The sequence below is a fragment of the Ornithorhynchus anatinus genome, chromosome 16 (genome assembly GCF_004115215.2).
Source record: "Ornithorhynchus anatinus isolate Pmale09 chromosome 16, mOrnAna1.pri.v4, whole genome shotgun sequence".
Classification (NCBI taxonomy): domain Eukaryota; kingdom Metazoa; phylum Chordata; class Mammalia; order Monotremata; family Ornithorhynchidae; genus Ornithorhynchus; species Ornithorhynchus anatinus.
This window is the reverse complement of record NC_041743.1, coordinates 738,555-760,018: the sequence shown is the minus strand read 5'-3', so window position 1 is coordinate 760,018 and position 21,464 is coordinate 738,555. Positions and strand designations below refer to the sequence as shown.

General features: G+C 54.1%; 1 protein-coding gene across 1 annotated transcript in view; it reads left to right on the top strand.

Annotated features, from left to right (window-relative positions):
* The first annotated feature begins 11,281 nt into the window (after positions 1 to 11,281).
* The window catches only part of NOTCH2 (notch receptor 2), an 83,981-nt gene continuing 73,798 nt past the window's right edge, over positions 11,282 to 21,464 (top strand). Inside the window, 1 exon segment of the mRNA XM_029081547.1 lies at positions 11,282 to 11,572. Coding sequence (XP_028937380.1) covers positions 11,500 to 11,572 — 73 coding nt within the window. The 5' untranslated portion in view covers positions 11,282 to 11,499.

Sequence of the window (21,464 nt, the reverse complement as noted above, 5' to 3'; positions counted from 1 at the left end):
GACACCCAGGTCCTGAACCTGCTAAGAAAAAGGAGCCAGGACAGTTTCGGGCCGGGAAAGCAGACCTAACCCCCCTTTATACCTCCCTCAGGCACCTGCAGGCTGCTTCCACAGCTCCTGGGCCAACCTATCTAGGAACGCCTCGCTTAGCGCGAGGTCTTAGATCAGTGACCACCACCCAGTAAGAACTGTGAGAAGCAACGTGGCTTAGTGGAAACAACATGGGCCTGGGAGTCAGAAGATGTGGGTTCTAATCCCGGTTCTGCTCCATGTCTGCTGTGTGATCATGGGCAAGTCACTTCACTTCTCTGTGCCTCAGTTACCTCATCTGTAAAATGAGGATCAAGGCTGTGAGCCCCACGTGTGGAAAGGGACTGTGTCCGACCTGATTACCTTGCATCTACTCCAGGGTTTAGGAAAGTGCTTGGCACATAGTAAGCGCTAAACAAGTACCACAATTATGATTATTATTAATACTATTACTAATTATAATAATAAATGCCATCGATTGAGAAGGATGGGAAAGAAGCGTTAGGATCGGGTTCAGAGGGGAGCAGCTGAGATGTACTCTCTCGGATCCCGTGTCTGAGGGAGGCAGGTAAGGGTTGGCCCCGTGCCCTAAGGAGGGTAGGTGAGGGTCAGCTCAGCGACCCCAGAAACCCAGACGTTTCCGCTCAGGAATGTGTGGATGGTGGGGGCGGTAGAATCCAACTAGCTTCGGAAGGGGAAGTGAAGAAAGTCAGATGCGAGTGGAGACTGCAGGGGGTTTTTAGGAGGTGGCGTATGCCGTGTTGCCCAACCAGGCATAGGGCCTGGACCAGCAACTGGAAGCTGCGAAGCAGTGTGGCCCAGTGGAAAGAGCCTGGGCCTGGGAGCTGAAGCTTCTAATTCTGGCTCTCCCCTTTGACTGCTGTATGATATTGGGCCAGTCACTTCACTTCCTCATTTGTAAAATCGGAGCAAAATACCCACCCGCTTAGTGTGTGAGTCCCATGTGAGGCTGGGACTGAGGCTGACCCGGCTGTCTTCCGTCTACTCCAGCACTTAGGAAAGGGTTTGGCACATAGTAACTGCATAGCAAATATGATAGTGATTATTTTTTATTACTATTATTATCATTAGTCAAATTTTCACTCTGGGTAATTTTCTGTGGGCCCCTAGCTCCTTATAGGATTCCTTAGTAGAGATAGGGTTCCCGCCAAGAGCAATGAGCTGTATTGGGTACCTGCTGTGTGCAGGGCACCTTGTGGGCAGTCTGCAGGACGCTGTATAGGGCACCTGATGTGGGCAGGGTGTTATTCCGGGCATTTGCTGTGTGCAGGGCATTTTTTTGAATGTCTGCTGTATCAATCAGTGGTATTTAATAATAATAATGTTGGTATCTGTTAAGTGCTTACTATGTGCAGTGCACTGTTCTAAGCGCTGGGGGAGATACAAGGTAATCAGGTTGACCCACGTGAGGCTCACAGTTAATCCCCATTTTACAGATGAGGTAACTGAGGCACAGAGAAGTTAAGTGACTTGCCCACAGTCACACAGCTGACAAGTGGCAAAGCCAGGATTTGAACCCATGACCTCTGACTCCAAAGCCCGAGCTCTTTCCACTGAGCCACGCTGCTATTTCAGAACTTACTCTGTATAGCGCACTGAACTAAATGTTTGGGAGATTTCTGTACAACTCTCTTGGTAGATGCCATCCCTGACCACAGAGAGCTTAGAGAGGGGAAGATAGACAATACAATAAATTGCAGATATGTCCACGAGTATTCATTCATTCATTCAATAGTATTTATTGAGCGCTTACTATGTGCAGAGCACTGTACTAAGCGCTTGGGATGAACAAGTCGGCAACAGATAGAGACAGTCCCTGCCGTTTGACGGGCTTACAGTCTAATCGGGGGAGACGGACAGACAAGAACTGTGGGCAAAGTGACTGTCAAGGGTACGGATCCACAGCTAGGGCGACTCAGAAGGGAAAAGGAGCATGGGAAAGGAGGGCTTAATCCAGGAAGGCTTCTGGGAGGAAAAGTGATTTTAATAAGGCTATGACAATGGGGAGAGTAATGGTCTGTTGTACATGAAGCGGGAGGGAGTTCCAGGACAGAGGGAGGACATGGGCAAGGGGCCGGTGGTGAGATTAGACAAGATGGCAGGCAAGTGCCCTGGGCGTCCTCCGCGGCCAGGGTTCCCCACACCAGGTGCCAGCTGCATGCTGGTCGCAGAAGCCTGGCCGGACCTGGTTCCTCGTCCGAGTTTGGGGCATCTCCTCGCAGGCCTCACCGGTACCGGCGATGCGGCGCTCTCCGGGAGGGCAGGATGTGATGTCCCCAGTCGTGGCTCAGCAGCTGCGGCTTGTCCCCGGCCAGGCCGAGCTTCAGGCGGGTGATGTGTCCACGGTGACCTTCCTGCCTGTGCGAGTGTGGGAACTGAGGGTTTCCCAGGGAAAGGGGCTGGGAACATAAACTAAAGGGTGGCTCCAGACCCTTCCACTGCCTGAGGGGGAGGAGGAGAAGGAATTGAGGGGGGAGGGCGCGGAGGTTGAAGTTTGGAGTTTGGGGCGGGGGTCACCTCCTCTTCCTGCTCTACCCAGCAGGAGAGCCCACCGCTGCCTCGTCCGCACGCCTGCAGAGGACGCTGGATGGGTGGAGCTCCTTCCGGCCTCTCCCTCCTGGAAGGAGGGGCCGTCTCCCGGGCAGGGACCCCAGTGTCCTCCGGCCCAGGGTCCTCCAGGGGAGCTTCCCAGTGGTCCCCGATGCTTCCCTTCCCGACTCCGCCCAGGGAGGGGGATGGGGGAGGTGGTGAAGAAAGCCCAATTTGGAGGCGTCAGAGAAGGATCGTGGAGGATTCATCCACGTTCCGGAGCCATTTCCGCAGCCCGTGCCGCTGCCGGGGGTGACTCTGAAGTGCAGTCCCGGGCGGGATGTCCCCGAGGGACCACCATTCTGGAGTCAGGGTTCCCAAGTCAGATCACTGCGGGGGTTACCAGAAAGCTTGTTTTCTACCCATGAGGAATTCGACTGGTAGTCATGTGTCTCTTTGAATCCATCAAGTGTTTTTAGAACCTTCTGCTCTTCCCAGTCTCCTCTCCACTCTTGACTCCCCTCTTCTAACTCTCGACCCCCTGACTCCGGCCCCTCGCTCGCACCCTTCCCTGACCTGGAACTTCCTTCGTGCTCCAACCCACCAAACCATAACCCCCTCCATCCTCAAAGTCTCCTGAAAACCCACCTCCTCCAGAAGGCCTTCCTTTAAGGGAAGCAGTGTGGTTTAGTGAAAAGAGTACGGGCTCTGCCAATTCCTGTTGTGTGACTTTGGGCAAATTGCTAAATTTCTCAGGGCTTCAGTTTCTTCATCTCCAAAGTGGGGATTCAGTACCTGTTCTCCCTCCTACTTAGACTGTGAGCCCCAAGTGGGACAGGGACTGTGCCCAACTTGATTAACTTATGTCTACTCTACTCTAGCACTTAGAACGGTGTTTGACACATAGTTAACCTACTTAACAAATACCATGATCATATTTTCCCTCTAGACTGTAAGGTCCTTGTGGGAGGGAACATATCTACCAAATTTGTTACTTAGTACAGTGCTCTGCACACAAGTGCTCTGTAAATATGATTGATTAACTCTCACCTCTCTGGTCATGTCATCCCAGCATCATTTTTTTTTTAAATGATGTTTGTTAAATGCTTACTGTGTGCCAAGCACTGTACTGAGCACAGGGGAAGATTCAAGACAATTGGATTGGACACAGTCCCTGCCCCACCTAGGGGTCCCTGTCTTAATCCCCATTTTACAGGTAAGGGAACTGAGGCATGGAGAAGTTTAGTGACTTTCTAGGACTTACACATAAAAATTCACTTACACATTCATTTTTCCGTACTCTTTCTGTTGCTGGCATCTCTACCTTTTCTCCTTCTCCTCCTGTATACGCATAGGTAACTCAACAGTCAGTGGTATGTACTGAGTACCTACTGAGTGGAGAACCATACTAAGTGCCTGAGAACAACAGAAGTAAAGACCACTTTCTTTGCCCTCAAGGAGCCTTCGATCATTATGCTTCTGCCTGTCTTCCCCCATTAGAGAGCGAACTCCTCAAAGACGGGGTTTGTGTCATCTGCTTCAGTCGAGGGTTCCCAAGTGCCCATGGTAGGTAGTCCATGAACACGACGAGTGAGTGAGTGTGTCCGGGGCTCTTGGAAGGTGGAGGATCCAGGGGAGGGTCACTCCCCGCCCACGTGACACGTGGAAAAAGCTACTCGTTTTCCGAGCCATGCAGATGTGGCCAGAGGAAGCAAAGCACACATCACCCTCTCCGCCCCTGGCGCCCTCTCTCCCTCTGAGGAATCTCAGACCTTCTCAGCCCATTCTTTGGCAATGTTCCTCCTCCTGGTGGTTTTGCAATCTCAGGATGCTCCTGGCACAGCCCGCGTGCCAGAGAGGTCCCTTTCATGCAGCTGCGCGGGGGCTTGAGCAATTCCGCAAGCTCAGGTCTGGTGACTAGCTCTCCCCAGCCCTGGCAGGAGGGCAGCTGTGGAGGGATGAGATGGCCAGGGCCCCAGCCGGCCTTCCTACAGACCAGACTCTGGAAGGGCCCCGAGTCCGGACGTTAGCGGTAGCGAGGTCACCTCTAGGGTCATCCATGGCAGAGAGATCCTCCTGACAAGGCAGTGACTCCTCGGGGAAAGAGTACTGGCTCACCACTGGTCTGCTGTGCCACCTAGGGCAAAGCACCTCACCTCTCTGGACCTCAGTTTCCTCCTCTATAGAACAGGGATCATCGCTGCCTTGCCCATTCTCACAGAGCGAGGGGTGTTGTGAGGATGAAACAAAATCACTAAGGTGAAATTGCTTTGGGAAAATCAGTCAGTCAATCGTATTTATTGAGTGCTTAGTGTGTTTATTGAGCACTATTCTAAGTGCTTGGGAGAGTATAATATAAGAGTTGGAAAAGACATTCCCTGCCCACAAGGAGCTTGCAGTCTAGAGTGGGAGATGGATATTAATATGAATAAATTGCAGGGACATACGTAAGTGCCATGAGGCTGAAGGAGGGGTGCAAATCCAAATGCAAGGGCAATGCAGAAGGGAGTGGGAGAAGAGGAAATGAAGACTTAGTTGGGAAAGGCCCTTGGAGAGGTACTTTTAATAATCTTTGGAGGTAGGGAGAGTGATTGTATGAAGAGGGAGGGAGTTCTAGGCCACAGACGGACATAGGAGAGGGGTCAGCATTGAGATAGAGAAAATTGAGGTATAGTAAATAGGTTGTCATTAGAGGAGCGAGGTGTGAGGGCTGGTGGCTGTAGGAAGTTTGGGAGGTAAGGAAGGAGTGGGCTAGATGAATGAGTGCTTTAAAGCATAGACTAAAGATTTTCAGTTTGATGTGGAGGTGGATGGGCCTCCACTGGAGGTTCTCGAAGAGTGGGGAAACATGGACTGAACGGTTTTGTAGAAAAATGATCTGGGCAGCAGAAGGATAATAAAGGCAGAGGTCAGCAGACAGGCTGATATAGTAATCAAAACAGGATAGGTTAAATGCTTGAATTAATGTCGTTACAGTTTGGATGGAGAGGATGGATTTTAGTGATGTTGTGAAAGTTGAACTGATAGGATGGGGTGAAAATAGACACTTTGGGCAAATTCAGCAAGTGGTTATTATGAGAGGACGGGTTAGACTGGGAGATCTCACTAAAAGACAACAATGCTGTATTCTCTCATTCGTTCAGCCATTTGATCTATCATGTTTATTGAATGCCTTCTGTATGCAGAGCAGCGTACTAAACGTTTGGCAATGTATGTTACTTAGCAGACCCAGTCCCTGCCCTTGAGGCGCTTACAGTCTAGCTGGGGAGATGGGCAGTAAAATCATTTATGGACAGGAGGAAGAAGGGATGGGGATGTGTAGGTGAGTGAGAACTGAAGTTCTCGGGGATATACCAGAGTGCTCCAGGGAGTTGTAAGTAGGGAAGTACGCGGTCGGGAGAGGTGATTTGGGAAGAGGAGACATTTCCAGGGGTGGGAGGTAGTTACAGACAAGAAGCTGGGCACCCCTCCGGGAATTATCCACTTTTAGTTCTGGAAGTGGAATTAAGGGCCTACAGCCCCGATGGGTCCATATCTCTAGGCTTTCTCTCCCTGTACCCTTTTGAGTGTTTCCAGGAGCCTTATAATCAATCAATCAATCAATGGTATTTATTGAGGGCTTATTGGGTGCATGGCACTGAACTAAGCCCTTGGGAGAGGGCAATATAACTAAGTTGGTAGACAGGTTCCCTGCCCACAACAAACTTACAGTCCAGAGGGCAAGACGGACATTAATATAAATAGACTATGGATATGAACGTAAGTGGGGTGGGGCTGAGGGAGGGGTGAATAAAGGGTGCAAATCCAAGTGCCGGGGTGATGCAGAAGGGAGTGGGAAAAGGGGAAATGACAGCTTAGTTGGGGAAAGTCTCATGGAGATGTGTTTTTAATAAGGCTTTGAAGGTGGGGAGAGTGATTGTCGGATATGAAGTGGGGAGGGCGTTCCAGGCCAGAGGCAGAACGTGGGCGAGAGGTTGGCGGCGAGATGGACGAGATGGAGGTACAGTGAGTAGGTTGGCATTAGAGGAACAAAGTGTGCCGGAAGGATTGTAGTAGGAAATCAGGGAGGTAAGCCCCAGTGTCAAGGCCTGACCAGTTTCCCATGCCCACACCAGGCTGAATCTTCTCCAGCTCAATTACTGCTTGGGGAGGGACCACCCACACTTAATTTTTGGGTGGGGAGGTGTCCGGGATAGGGGGGGCATTTTTCTCAGTGTAGGGAGAAAAGCTGCTCCCATCGGTTAGCCCAGGGGTGAGGTGGGAGCTGGGGATGGGGTCAGCTTGTGGCATTATGGCCCCACAGCATGCCCCGTTGCAGGCGATCCAAAGGGGACAACACTGAGGAGGAGAGCATTCTGGATGGAACTTGTGTGGCGGGAGGGGGACCCTCATCACCGACCCCAGCCCTGGGAGTTGCTCAACGGCTGTGGCCTCTGGGGCCAGGGAGCATTCCAGGAACCGGGCGGTTGGATAATTGCACGGCAGCGGAGTGACGCTGCCCCGGCTCCCAGGAGATGGGCTGACTCACTCAGGTCATGCCTGGCTTTCACATCACCAAATTAAACCCCAGCCCACTCAGGAAGTGGACGGGAAGGCTGAGCCGCGTCCAAGTTAGGGATGCAGCAGTTAGGAAAGTTGGGAAGGTCTCGGAGACCAGGGGAGGCGCGGGGTCACAGCCGTTGGGCCCGGGGCGGGGGTCGGCCCGGCGGAGGGAGCGTGGATCTGGGAATCGAGGCAGCCGTGATCTAGTCCCGGTTCGGCCTGGGCCATTGGGGATGAGGGTTTCTGACTGAAAAAAACCACATAGGACATTCTGTGAAGTGGACAAGCTCAACAGGAATCCTGAAAATAGGCAACTAATGTGGGCGGCCAAGACCGCAGTGGCCACAGAGTAACCTCCTCCCTGCTCGTGGCCTGTCGGCCCTGGGTGACCATCGCTAGGGCCCAGAATGGATCCTGCCCACAAAATTCCTGTGTCCACTTCACAGCGTGCTGCACCGTTGCCTGCTTAGTCAGTCAGTCGTATTTATTGAGCTCTTACTGTGTGTAGAGTACTGTACGAAGCACTTGGGAGTCTACAATAGAACAATAGACACGTTCCCTGCCCACAAGCAGCTCACAGTCTAGAGGGGGACACACAGACATCAGTAAAAATAAATAAATTACAGGTATGCCCATAAGTGTTATGAGGCTGGGAAGGGGGGATAAGTAAAGGAAGCAAGTCAGGATGATGTAGAAGGGAGTGGGAGAAGAGGAAATGAGGGTTTAGTCAGGGAAGGCCCCTTGGAGGAGGTGTCTTCAATAAGACTTTGAAGGTGGGGAGAGTCACTGTCTGTCAGATATGAGGAGGGGGAAGGTGTTCCAGGGCAGAGGCGGGACAAGGGAGAGAGGTCGGCGGCAAGATGGACGAGATCGAGGTGCAATGAGAGGGTTGGCATTAGAGGAGCGAAGTGTGCGGGCACGCTCACACTCACCCGTGGCAGTCCGAGCCCCAGCACAGAGTAAGTGCCCAGCACCCGCTCTGCCCTGTGGCCACCTCACATAGTGTCCTGTGTACGACGGGCGCCCGGTAGAGTGCTCTGCACATATTAGGTGGCCGCTACGGTGCTCTGCCCAAAGTAAAGGGCCCCTGTGGCAGAGTGCCTGCAGCAGGCACCTGGTAAAGTGCTCCAGAAGAGGAATGTGCATTGGGGATCACAGCTGCTCCCCTCACCGGCAGGCAGGCAGGCAGAGGGGCAGGCGGGCAAGCGGGCGGGCGGCCGTGGCGCTAGCTGTTTTCCAGATGTGACTTCTGCAGTGTGCACCGGTCGAGTTTACTTTGGAAGTGTCCTCAGTTGGTGCAGAGAGTGGTGATCCAATCCAGGAAAGAATTCAGACTGGCCAGAAACCCGATACTCTTGGGCTTTATAACTCCGTCTGAAGGAGCTGCCCACGCACAGGATTTTGGGTTCAGACGGCCAGATTAATTTCCCTGACTAATTTCTAATCTCCCCACTTTATTTTCTCCCCTAACTCCCCCTTCAATTTCCCTTTGCCACCTTAGCACTTGGATTTTCTTACCCACCACAGCACTTAGGCCTGTTACTTCCTCTAATTTATTTTGTGTCTGTTTCTCCAGCTAGATTGTAAACTCCTTAGGGGGAGGAGTCATGCATGTCTATTAGCTCTGTTACACTCGCCCAAGTGCTTAGTACGATGCTCTGTACACAGTAGGTGCCCAGTAAGTACAACTGATTGTTTGTAACATAGGCAGAGATCATGCCATCATTCATCCTCCTGCCCAAAGGTGAGGTCACGCCCAAACTGTCCTAGATGGAAGGAAGTCAATCCTCCATGCTGATGGTGGGGGTCCTGGGCATGATTGCTGATGGCGGGGGTCCTGGGCGTGATTGCTGATGGCCCTTCTTGTCAGGACCCCACAGTCCCGCCCCGCAGAGGAAACTGATCTCCTCCAGGTTGGTGCTGTATCTGGCTGAAAAACAGTTGGGAACTTGGTGACCACTCTTACCGCCTTCTCTTCTCCACCCTAATACCCCCTGGGACTTTCAGTCTCCCCTCCTGGTCGTCACTGTGGGCAGGGAATGTGGCTACCAACTCTCTTATACTGTACTCTCCCAAGTGCTTAGAAGAGTGCTCTGCACAACAGCAAATGTTCAGTAAATATGATTGATTTTTCCAGCCCAATGATTGACACAAGGTGATCACGTGCCACAAGATTGCCACATGGTGTTCTCCATGTCCATCTTGAGTGGCAGCCCTCGGAAGTGGGCACAGAACCCCAAGGAAGGTGTTGCCTTCCGTTCCTAAGCTCACTGAGGGTCGTGCCAGGAATGAGTGCCCTAGAGAGCTCATTGCATATGGGCCACTCTGACCCCGAAATCTTTTTCCATCTCATTTCCCACAGCCTGTTTTTCCTCATCTTGTCTTTTAGCAGCTTGTCCATCTCTCCGGCTTTTATCTAAGGTCGGTCAAGATCGGCGAGGTCCCTTAAATATGGGTTTGCCCCGACTGTTTCGGATCTTGCCCGTACCCCAGTGCTTCTGCCTGGGAATGACTGAAGTTATCCATCGATCGATTGGTCACAGGCTGGCCGAGGGTCACGGGCCCAGTCCAAGGCGGCAGCGGGTCAGGGTCTGGTGACTGCGAGCCCCTGATGAAGACGGCAAAGCCCCCCAGACCCACCCCGGAATTGGATCGGGCTGGGGAAGCCCGATGCAAAGGGGGAAACTGATCCCGCGGCCCAAGGAGGCTGCTTGTCGGGGGGAAAAACTGATCCCGCAGCCCAGGGAAGCTGCTTGTTCGTGGGGGGCAACTGATTCCACGGACCAGGGAGGCTGCTTGTCAGGGGAAACTGGTCCCCATGGCCCAGGGAGGCTGCTTGTTGAGGGGGAAACTGGTCCCACGGCCCAGGGAGGCCGCTTGTCCGAGAGGAAACTGATCCCATGGCCCAGGGAGGCTGCTTGTGGGGGGAAAACTGATCCCAGGGCATAGGGGAGGCCGTTCTGTGTACGAGGGGTGCCCGGCAGGGTGCTCTGCACTCATTAAGTGGCCGCTACGGTGCTCTGCCCAAAGTAAAGGGCTCCTATGGCAGAGTGCCTGCAGCAGGCACCTGGTAAAGTGCTCCAGAAGAGCTTGTCGGGGGAAACTGATCCCGCGGCCCAGGGGGGCTGCTTGTCGGGGGGGGGTGGGGGGACTGAGAAGCATTGTGGTTCAGTGGAAAGAGCACGGGCTTGGGAGTCGGAGGTCATGGGTTCGAATGCCGACTCCACCACTTGTCAGCTGTGTGACTGTGGGCAAGGCACTTAACTTCTCTGTGCCTCAGTTACCTCATCTGTAAAATGGGATTTCATTCATTCATTCAATAGTATTTATTGAGCGCTTACTATGTGCAGAGCACTGTACTAAGCGCTTGGAATGTACAATTGGGCAACATTAAAACTGTGAGCCCCACGTGGGACAACCTGATCACCCTGTATCTACCCCGGCGCTTAGAACAGTGCTCTGCACATAGTAAGTGCTTACAAAATACCAACATTATTATCCCGCATCCCACGGAGGCTGCTTGTCGGGGGGGGGGGGGGGCGGGCACATTGATCCCACGTCCCAGAGGGGCTGCTTGTCGGGGGAGAAACTGATCCCACGTCCCAAAGGGGCTGCTTGTCGGGGGGGAAACTGATCCCACGTCCCAGAGGTGCTGCTTGTCGGGGGGGAAACTGATCCCACGTCCCAGAGGGGCTGCTTGTCGGGGGGAAAACTGGTCCCGCGTCTCAGAGGGGCTGCTCGTCCGTAGTGCTGGGGCTCCCATCTCCGCCCAGCCCGGCCCCCGCTCTCTTGGCAGGGTCGGGGAGGGTCCCACGGGGGGGATCTCCCCCTCCAAGCCGTTGCCCCCCGCCCGCTCGTGCATCCCCCGACGGAGGCGGGACCCCGGGGCCGGGCAGGTTAGGAGGAGGGAGGAGGGAGGAGGGAGGAGGGAGGGAGAGAAGCCCGGGAGGCGCCCTGGATCCCTCCGCGCGGGCGGGGGCCGGCCGGCGCTTCTTCCACGGGAAACCCCGCATCCCCGAGGAGGAGGAGGAGGAGGAGGAGGAGGCTGCGGCCGCCAAGGGGGGAAGGGAGGGACAAGGGAGGGGGAGGAGGAGGAGGAGGAGGAGGAGGAAGAAGAAGGGGGGCGGGGCCGGCGGGGCGGGGGGAGGAGGAGGAGGAGGGAGCCGGCGGCCAAGGCGGAAGGACACCTCGGGCCGGGGCCGCGGCACCGCGCCGACAAAGTTTCTGCCAAAGTTGGAGCGGGCTGGGGGCCGGGCGGGCCGGGCGGCCACCCTGCGCGGGACCCTCCGCTCCGCACCCCCCGCTCCTCCGGATGGCCCGCGACCCCCGAGCCTCCCGATAAAAGGAGAAAAGGCTCAGAAGGCTCCGGCCGGGGAGATGCCCGCCCGCTGTCCCGCGCCGCTCTGGGCGCTGCTGGTCCTCGGCCTGGCCCGGACCCACCCTGCGCTTGGTGAGTCCGACCTGGGACACCCCCCGGACCCCACCGGCCCGGGGGGAGGGAGGGAGGGAGCTTGAAGGGCAAGGCCCGGGCCTTGGGGCATCCCGGCCCCCACCCCCGAGAGGAGGGGGGCGACGCTCCGAAGACCCCCCACCCAGGGAGAGGGGAGGGGGCGAGGCTGTTCGGACCGTCGAGGGGTGGGGGACGAGGGTATTCAGATCCCCGAAGGGGCGGGGGGCAAGACTCTTCACACCCTCCCCTGGGGGGGGGGAGCAAGGCTCCTCGGGACCCCCCGAGAGGGGTGGGGGTAAGAAGGCTCAGGCCTCCCCCAGGGGGTGGGGAGCAAGGCTTCTCAGCGCCCCCCCCCCTCCCCAGAGAGGTGGGTGGGCAGGGCTCACAGGCACACACTCGTGGGAGCGAGGGGATGCAAGGCTCCTCAGCCCCCCTTCCCTTGGGGAGGAGTGGGCACGGCTCCTTAGATTCCTCGAGGGGGTGGGTAAGGGTCCCCAGACTCCCCCCTCCCCGTCCCGCCGGGGGTCGCCGGGGGCGGGGCTGGGGGGGGCGGACACGGGTGGACAGGGGTGGACAGAGACGGCTCCGCCCCAGCCCTCCCCTGCGCGTCCCCCTCCGTCCCTGTCCTTCTCTGTCCTCCCCTGTCCACCCGGCCGGCCGTTGTCCCCAATCGGCGCGCTGACCCGTCCCCCGGTTCCGCCGGTTCCGCCGGGCCGGGGTGGCCGGCGGGGAGTTGGCCGTCGATGGCCCGCAGAGCCGCCCTTCGGCTTCGCCGGTGCCAAGACCGGGCCCCGCCCCGTCTGGGCCATCCCACCCCCACCCCCATCCCTCCCCCACCCCGTCCGGGCCCCCATCCTACCCCCAGCCCACCCCCGCACCCCTCCAGCCTGGGACGAAGCAGAGCCGGGGGTCGCCGGTCCAGACCAAGGCTCCACCTCCCCCCACCCCGCAGTCGGTCACCCCGCAGGAGGCTGCTGCAGGACCCAGGTCCCCCCTGCCCCGGCGAGGTCCAGCCCGACCGACAGGCGGGAGCGGCCGCAAACACCCGCGGGGACTTCGTTTCCAAGCCAGTTGGGGGTCGGGGGTCGTCGGGTCAAAGGGCAGGGGCAAACCGGCCCGAAGACGGGAGGGGCTCCGAAGCGTGTGACTTCAGGGACCGGCCGAGAGCCAACGGGAGCATCTGCCGTCTCAGACGTTCTTCCCTTTCCGCGCCAACGGCCGTATCGGCCCGGAGGGGCCGGAGGGGTTAGCGGTGGACCGGGAGGAACGCGGAGGCCGGAGCTGACTTGCTTTGGCAAGTCGCTTAATCTCCCTGACCCCCAGTTTCCTCATCTTTGAAATGGGGAGACCAGTAATAGCTTAATTTACAGGGCTTATGAGGAATACTAATAAAAATGATTGCAGTGCACTTGACAAAATTATGCATAAGTGCTCGTAATACGAGTACAGATGGCAGCGACCAGGTCTGCTTCGGCGGGTGCGTGGAAAAGTATCACTTGTCACCGGAGGACCTCAGTCCCCTTTCCGAATGAATTCTACCTCACCTCCGGAATTTTAGATGCGTGAGCGGCAAGCATTGGAATGCTTGAAATTGAAGTACAAGGAGTTTGAGCCTTTTTAAGGGCATCGACTAAGGAACCCCGATCTCTGACTTCCCAGTTCAGGGGCCCGTAGTTTTGAGCCCTGTTACTTTAAAGAAGAATAAAGTTTAACTTTTTAACAATGAGGAGCACTTTTCCTTAAGTTTCCTCAATTCCTCAACACTCTGATCTCTGCTCTATCCAAAAGGGACTATTTATCCACTTCCGATACTTTAGATTTTGGGTTCTAAGCCTGAGGTCAGATATTACTTTGTGTGACTTAGTTTTCTCAAGCCAGGCCAGTTTTCTCAAGCCAGTTTTCTCAAGTCCACTCTATCCATGCTACTCCACTGTCGCTGGCTTCCGGTCTCCCCTCCCTTTGAGTTAGAAGCTGACCTCCAGGTGGGCCGGGCAGCGTCCCTCCTGCATTCTCCCTTTTGGACTTTGTCTTGCAAATCAAAATCGTGTTTGAAAGTGGACGTCCCAGAGCCAATCGATAGTATCGATTGAGCCTTGACTGCACGGATCATCGTGCAAAGGCTTGGGGGTGTCCAGCAGTGTTACAAGACGTGCTCCCTGCCCTCAAGAAGCTTTCAATCTGCAGAGGAGACAGACGCTGAATAATTTACAGGTAGAAAGAAGATGGAAAGATGGCTAAGTAGTTTTCTTCTTAAGGAGTACAATCAGTAAGTCATCATGCCCAGAAGGAATACAGTGATTACTATACGTGAACGAGTAGGAGTTGGCGCAGAAGTGCTGAAATGGTAGTTCTGCTCAGTCAGTCGGTGGCATTTATTGGGCGCTTACTCTGTACAGAGCACTGTCCTGAGGGCTTGGAAGAGAGCAGTGCACTTGGGTTGGTTGACATAAACCTGGTTCACACATCTAGATAGGAAGAAGGACATTAAAATAAATTACAGAGAGGCATACAAAAAGATCCCTTTTTGTTCTCTCTCTCTCTCTTTCTCTCTCTCACTCTCTTTCCCAGTTCTCTCACCATCCCCTCCTCCCACTCTTTGGGTGTGTTGGTGGCCAAGTGGTTTTAGCCTTAGCCAGCGTTCAGGCCCCTTGTGCTTCATGCTGCTCAGCTTTCTCCCTTCCTTTCAGCTCCTTCTCATTGGCCTCGCACAGAGACTTGAGTTGAACTTGGAGGGAGCTCCCAGCAATGGCACTTTCCTGTCGGAGGATGTGACTTGTGCTCGTCGGCCCTCTGGGAATCATCTGAATGTGGTGCGATCTGCTTGGGTGCTTGAGAGCAGCCTTGCAGAGAATTTTCAAAAACCAATTAGCCCCCACGACTTCCATCTGGCCCACGGAATTTGCATTGGCCTCTCCCGGCCCATTCCTCCAGTGACCTTCCCTGTTCCTCCTTCAGAACCGCAGGCCATCTTAACGTCCACCGACAGGCCTCCAGGGAGCTCCTTTAGTCCATCCCCATGTCTTCAGATAAATGAGAATCAGCCCTAAAAGGCCACAAGGGAAGGAAAGTGGTCAGTTTCCCTTGGGAACCTTCCTCACTGTTTCTCAGCCTTCCCTGGCCAGAGAGCACTTCTCCCCGTTAAATGAAATCGTCAGGCTGGGTGGGCCCTCCACACCATGTAAGCAGTTGAGTTCTCCTCCTTCTCCCCCCACAGCCATCAAAGTAGATACCTTCCATCCTCAATTACTCCCTCTGATAACTTGTGCCGGTTTCCCTTGTTAGACTGTTAAGCTCCTTGAGGTCAGGGACCTTGCCTTCTGTTCATGTACTCTCCCTCTTTTTTTTTTTTTTTAAAAAAAAATATGGTACTTGTTAAGCGCTTACTCCGTGCCAGGCAGTGTACTAAGTGCTGGGATAGATAGAACCTAGTCGTGTTGGACACAGTCGGTGTCCCACATGGGGCTCACAGTCTCAATCCTCATTTTACAGATGAAGTAGCTGAAGCATAGAGAAGTGAAGTGACTTGCCCAAGGTCACACAGCAGGCAAGTGGCAGAGCTGGGATTAGAACCCAGGTCATTTTGACTCCCAGGACCATGCTGTATTCACGCTCCTTCCCTAGCCTCTGATATCAACCAATCGAAGGTATTTATTGAGTGCTTACTATGTGCAGAGCACTGTCCTAAGTGCTTGGTAGAGTACAGTACAACAGAATTCGTAGGCACATCCCCTGCCCACAGTGACCTTACAGTCCAGAGGGGGAGATAGGCCTTAATAGCACAGTGCTCTGCACCCTGTAGGTGCTCAATCAGGGCTTTTGATGAGGGTGGTGATGTCGTCAACGGAGCTGGAGACCAACCTCTGCGTAAAGTCCCTTCTTAGACTGTGAAATGCCATCTTCTCTTTGCTAAGATGAGTAACTGTTAAGAGTCTATGGTCCTCGCGGGTAGGGATTGTGTCCTTTCTTTGTTTTTTCCTTCCTTACTAGTGCTTAGTAAAATGCGCTGCACGCAACGGATGCTCGATAAATAAGTACTACTGCTATTTCTACTGTTCCTCTAATAGTTCCTTATGGCCTTCATTTTTTCACTTTGTGATCATCTCTGAGGCTCCACTGCATTCTTGCTGAGATTTCCAGCCCTGTGCTTGTGGAACCGTGATTGTAAATTCTTGAGGGTAGAGGACCGTATACTCTACTTAGAAGCCAGGATGGCCTAGTGGAAAGTGCAAGACACAGAGAGTCAGGAGACCTAGGTTCTAACCCAAGCTCCACCATAAGCGCTGAGAACAGTGCTCTGCACATAGTAAGCGCTCAGTAAATACCATCGGTCGATGGATTTACATGCTGTGAGAGCTAGACTGTAAACTCGCTGCGAGCAGGGAATGCGTCTTTTGCTATTGTACTCTCCCCGGGGCTAGCACAGTGGTCTGCACACAGTAAGCACTCAATAAATACGATCGACTGACTGACCTTGGGCAAGTCTGTTAATTTTTCTGGGCCTCAGTTTCCCCCTCTGTAAAATGGGGGATTAAATTAAATACCTGTTCTCCTTCCCCCTTAGATTGTGAGCCCCTGTGTGGGACAGGGACTGTGATATGATTATCGTTTATCTACCCCAGCCCTTAGTGTGTAGTAAGTCCGTAGTAAATACCTTAATCTTTATTACCGTTATTACTTTTATTGTGTGTGCCAAGCGCTTGCCTAGTCCAGGGCTGTGCGAACAGTGAGCATCTAGTGAATTCTGAGGGTGAGCAGTCAGTCGCGAGCATGAGAGGTACGCCTGGGATGGGATGCCGCCGGCGTTAAGCGTGCTCCTTCCAGGTTCTTCGGTGCAAGGCTCCCATTGCCACACCCTCGGGCCGAGCCTTCGGAGGTCCTTTCCCCTCCTGTCGAGGCTGCAAGACCCTTGAGCTCCTTGTGGGCTGGGGATGTGTCACTTCTTCATTCTTCAGTCCAGGGCGTCGCACAAAGTGAGCGCTGAATAAATGCTCTGTTACTACTACTGCCATAGTCACTCTGTTTGACCTGGGGAGCCGTTCTCTTCCCCCACCGTTCCCCTCCCCCACCACCCAGTGCACTTGCTCAGCCCTTGTCCTTTTTGAACTTCTCCCTTACTTGTTTTTGACCACTTCTCCAATTTCTCACGGTCACTCTGGATTCTGATCCGATCACTGAAGGTGTTGACCCCCTCACCCCAACTCCTCATACTTGCCCCAGCACACTAGGCCAAGAAAACCCAAGTTTGCAGCAAGCCCGCCTCAAGTTTCCCGGCCCCAGGAGGGCAAGGGCATGCTGGCTGTCTGGAGAGCACCAAAATGGTCACCGTCAGCTTCCCCCAGGCCTAGCTGCTTCGGTCGGGCCCTTTCCTCTCTACCTCCTATCTTCAAGCAGAGTATCCTCGGGGGCGGGAGGGGAGAGGCCGGGTCCTGCGACCTTTCACCACTGTAGAACTTGGAAATGTGGATTGTTTGACCCCTGACCGCCCCTCTCCCCACTCCCAAGGATTCGGCTGCCATCCTTCCTACCGGCCAGCGGCCTCTCTCGGACTTTGCTGGACCCCAGCCGAAGGAGGGTTCCTGGGGCTCCAGGGATGGAGCCCGGGGAAGCCTTGTCTTCACCATCCGTGGAGGGTCCCAGGGTCTGTTTTCCTGGGAACCTGATTAGGAAACGGTTCCTAGGGGGAAGCTCCCAACAGTCCCCAACTCACTGGGAGGCCATGGAGGTCCTTGCAGTGGCCACCCTAGGAGCCTGGGGAGCCCCACACCCTCTTCCACCCCACTCCCCAGGAGGCTTTTGCTGGTCTTCTGGGACTCCTGCTTCTTGGGGAAGCAAGTCTGTCGAGTGCATCCTTGGGTCCCTGGAGTGTCCCTTTCTCCCTTTTTTGGGGGAAAGTTATTGTAAATGAATATTCATCTCCTGACTGGCAGGACCCCTTGGGTGCCATAGCTGCCGGCATCCCTCCAAAGGCCGTGGAGGTCACAAGACTTTCTAAAAGCTAGTGGTAGAGGGGAAACCGGGAGTTCAGTTGCCAAAGTCTATCCCTTCTCCTCTGAGCTATACTGAGCTGATGATGAGAGGGGGAGAAGGTTTGTCACGGGGCACGGCCCGTGGCCTTCATTATCATCAAAGATGGCCACAGCACTGGCCTGAATGGCTGAGCTAAACAGAGCCCTGGCTTGAACCCAGCAGAGCACTGGCCTGAGCACTTGAGCCGAGCAGAGCACTGGCCTACACCGAGCAGAGCGCTGGCCTGAGGAGAGCACTGTATTGGGAGCTCGGTGGGTGGTCGGGGGAGTCAGGAGCAGAACCACAAGACCCCAGCCCTGCCCTCGAGAAGCTTGTGATTTAACAGGGCTGCCAAGCAGTCCTCCATTGCTGACCTTGCTGGAGCACAGGCACGCCCGATCCCGGGAAAGTGACTAAGTCTTTCCCAAATGGAGGGAGACTCCAGAGTGCTGAGGTGGCTGGGGGGGGTGGTGCCTAGCGGGGGATCATCGAGCAGTGCCCCCCCAGAGAAGGTGGTCTTTCAGGAGGTTCCTGACTTTTCAAAGTAGAGAGGAGGAACGGCTCATGACTTACACTCAGAACCAACAGAGGATCACTGCTCTCCCACCCTCTCAGTTAATCAATTAGTGGTATTTATTGAATGCCTGTTATAGGCCCAGCACTGTACTAAGCACTTGGGAGAGTACAACTCCAGACTGTGAACCCATCGTGGACAGGGATTGTCTCTCTCTATTTCTGTATTGTATTTTCCAAGCACTTAGTACAATGCTCTGCACACAGTAAGTGCTCAATAATAATAATGATAATAATAATGGCATTTGTTAAGCACTTACTGTAACGCCAGGCACTGTACTAAACACTGGGGTGAATACAAGCAAATATGGGTTGGACATAGTCCCTGTCCCACAGAGGACTCACAGTCTTAACCCCCATTTTACAGATGAAGGAACTGAGGCCCAGAGAAGTGAAGTGACTTGGCCAAGGCCACACAGCAGACAAGTGGAAGAGCCAGGATTAGAACCCATGGCCTTCTGACTTCCAGGCCGGTGCTCTAGCCACTACGCCATGCTGCTTCCCTAAATAAATACAATGGAATGAATGAAATACAATACAGTGGTGTTGGTAGGCATGAGCCCTGCTAACAAGGACTGTACAGTTTCAGTGATGGTGAGCAAAATGGTTGGGACCAGTGTGGAAAGTGAGGGCAGAATTTGTCCTTCCAGAGGCGATCTCCAATGGTGTATTCCAACAGTAGAAGGGAGCACAAAGCCTTCCTAAAATCCCATCTCCTCCAAGAGGCCCTCTCCCGACTAAGCCCTCCTTTCCTCTACTCCCTTTCCCTTTTGCATTGCCCTTGCGCTTGGATTTGTCCCCTTTATTCACCCCACTCTCGGCCCCACAGCACTTTATCCATATCCACGATTAATTTTAGTGTCCATCTCCCCCTCTAGCTCCTTGTCTACCAACTCTGCTGTATTATTCTCTCCCAAGCACTTAATCCAGTGCCCTGCACACGGTAATCACTCAATGAATACGACTGATTGATTGAGAACAGGGCGGGTACAGGAGATGCTGCTTCACGATGGAGAACTGACACAGCTCATCCGGCCATTGGGCTTGGGGTCTTTTGAAACCAGGGGAGCCTGATGGAGGACTGAGAGGTGGCCTGTGGTTAGCTTGCTCTTGGACTTCTCTCCCTTCTCCCCTCTGCCCTGCCCTAACCAGAGAAGATAGAGGTGGAGCCCAAGACCAAGGACAGAAGACAAGACAGTGAGGAAAGCACAAATAAAGTCTGTTTTCTGCTCCACTAGGGTCCGTGGAGGCTTAAAAATGTGCCCGCCATCCATCAGTAGCATTGACCTAGTACCTACTCTGTGCTTAAGTGCTTGGGGGAGGGCAGGAGAATTAGTAGACCCATCCATGTTCTCCAGGAATCAAGCCCTCGGTGGTATTCATTCATTCATTTGTATTTATTGAGTGCTTACTGTGTGCAAAGCACTGTCCTAAGCACGTAGGAAAGTACAGTACAACAACAGACACCTTCTCTGCCCACGAACTCACAGATTTACTGTGTGCAGAGTGCTGTACTAAGCGCTTGGGGGAATATGACAGAGTTGCTAGACTCATCCCTGCTCACAAGGAATTTACACTCTATAGCAGAAGATAGACATTACACTAGATTAGGGATAAGGAACTTACAGTCTGATGGGGAAGTCAAAGACTAAAATAAAATAAGTACTGGACAGAAGAAAGCAATAGAATGTAAAGATATATGGCAGGGTGCTGTGGAAATGCCCCAGGGGCATTTGTGGGGAATGCAGTGCCTGAAGGAAGCGGAGGGAGACTACATCTGTCTGGTCATTCACAGTGGTCTTACTAAAATCACACCTCCTCCTAGAGGCCCTCCCTGACTAAACCCTCATTTCCCCTACTCCTTTTCCCTTTTGTGTCGCCTATGCACATGAATTTTCTTTTGGAGGGGGGGAGGTATTTTTTTTTTTGGTTAAGCCCTTACCCTGTGCCAGGCACTGTATTAAGCACTGGGGTAGATATAAGATAATCAGGTTGGATACAGTCCCTGTCCCATTTAGGGCTCTCAGTTTTAATCCCCTTTTTACAGACGAGGTGACGGCGGCACAGAGAAGTGAAGTGACTTGCCCAGAGGTCATATAGTGGCCAAGTGGCGAAGTCAGAATTAGAACCCAGATCCTTCTTGACTCCCGGGACCGTGGTCTATTCACTGGGCTACGCTGCTTCTCGAAGGATCTGTCCCCTTTAAGCACTTGATATTCACCCCACCCTTAGCCCCAGAGCACCTATTTCTATATCTGTGATTTATTTTAGTGTCCCTACCCCAACCCAGATCTGTAAGCTTCTGGTGGATGTGGAACATATCTACCAACTCCAGTGGATAGAACAAGGGCTTGAGAGTCAGAAGGTCATGGGTTCTAATCTCAGCTCCGTCTCTTGTCTGCTGTGTGACCTTAAGCAAGTTACTTAACTTCTCTGAGCCTCAGATACCTCATCTGTAAAATGGGGATTGAGACGGTGAACCCCATGTGGGACAGGGACTGTGTCCAACCCGATTAGCTTGTATCCACCCCTGTGCTTAGTACAGTGCCTGGCACATAGGAAGCGCTTAACAAACACCATTATTATTATTTTGTACTCTCCCAAGCACTTAGTCCAGTGCTCTGCACACAGTCAGTGCTCAGTGAATGCCATTGAGTGATTGCTTGATGGGAGCGATGAGAAGGAGAGTAATGGAGCCTAAGGAAGAACTGGCCCCGCGTCCAGGAGTCCGTGCAGGGAGCGGTCGGCCGGCCTTCCGTGCCCGCCGGGCCATAATAGCCTGGCAGAGGACTACGGCTAGGGGTGGCTCTGCCTGGGTGAGAGGGAAATGGGCTGCCCGGCTTTGAACAGTAGCGAGCCTGGAAGAAGGCAGAGGCCGAGGCTGCCTGTGGCTTCCTGAGGCTTCCCCCGGGTGGCATGGACTCTCCTGCTTTGAGAGGATGGAGGCCTCTCCCAGCTGTTAGTGTCTCCCTCCCCTGCCCACCAAGCCCTTCCCCCTCCTGCCCTGACGAGGACCCTGTTTCCAAATTTCCCAGGTGTCCTGAGTCTCCTTGCTGGGCCTAGGAGGTCAGGATCCTCCTCCCCACCTGAGCTCTGACCTGCCCGAGGCAAACTCTAGTCCCCAAACCGGTCCCAGGGCAGGGTGTTGGCCTGGCAGGAGCCACTTGGGCTTCGTTGCCGGCGTCCTCCCCGGCCTGCCTCGGTTGCAGCACAAAGAGTCGCTGACGGTTGTTCAACCTGTTTCTTAGGAGGAGCCCAGTTCTCCCACCCACTAACACGGGTATTTGTTCACATAATGTGTATGTGTGTGTGT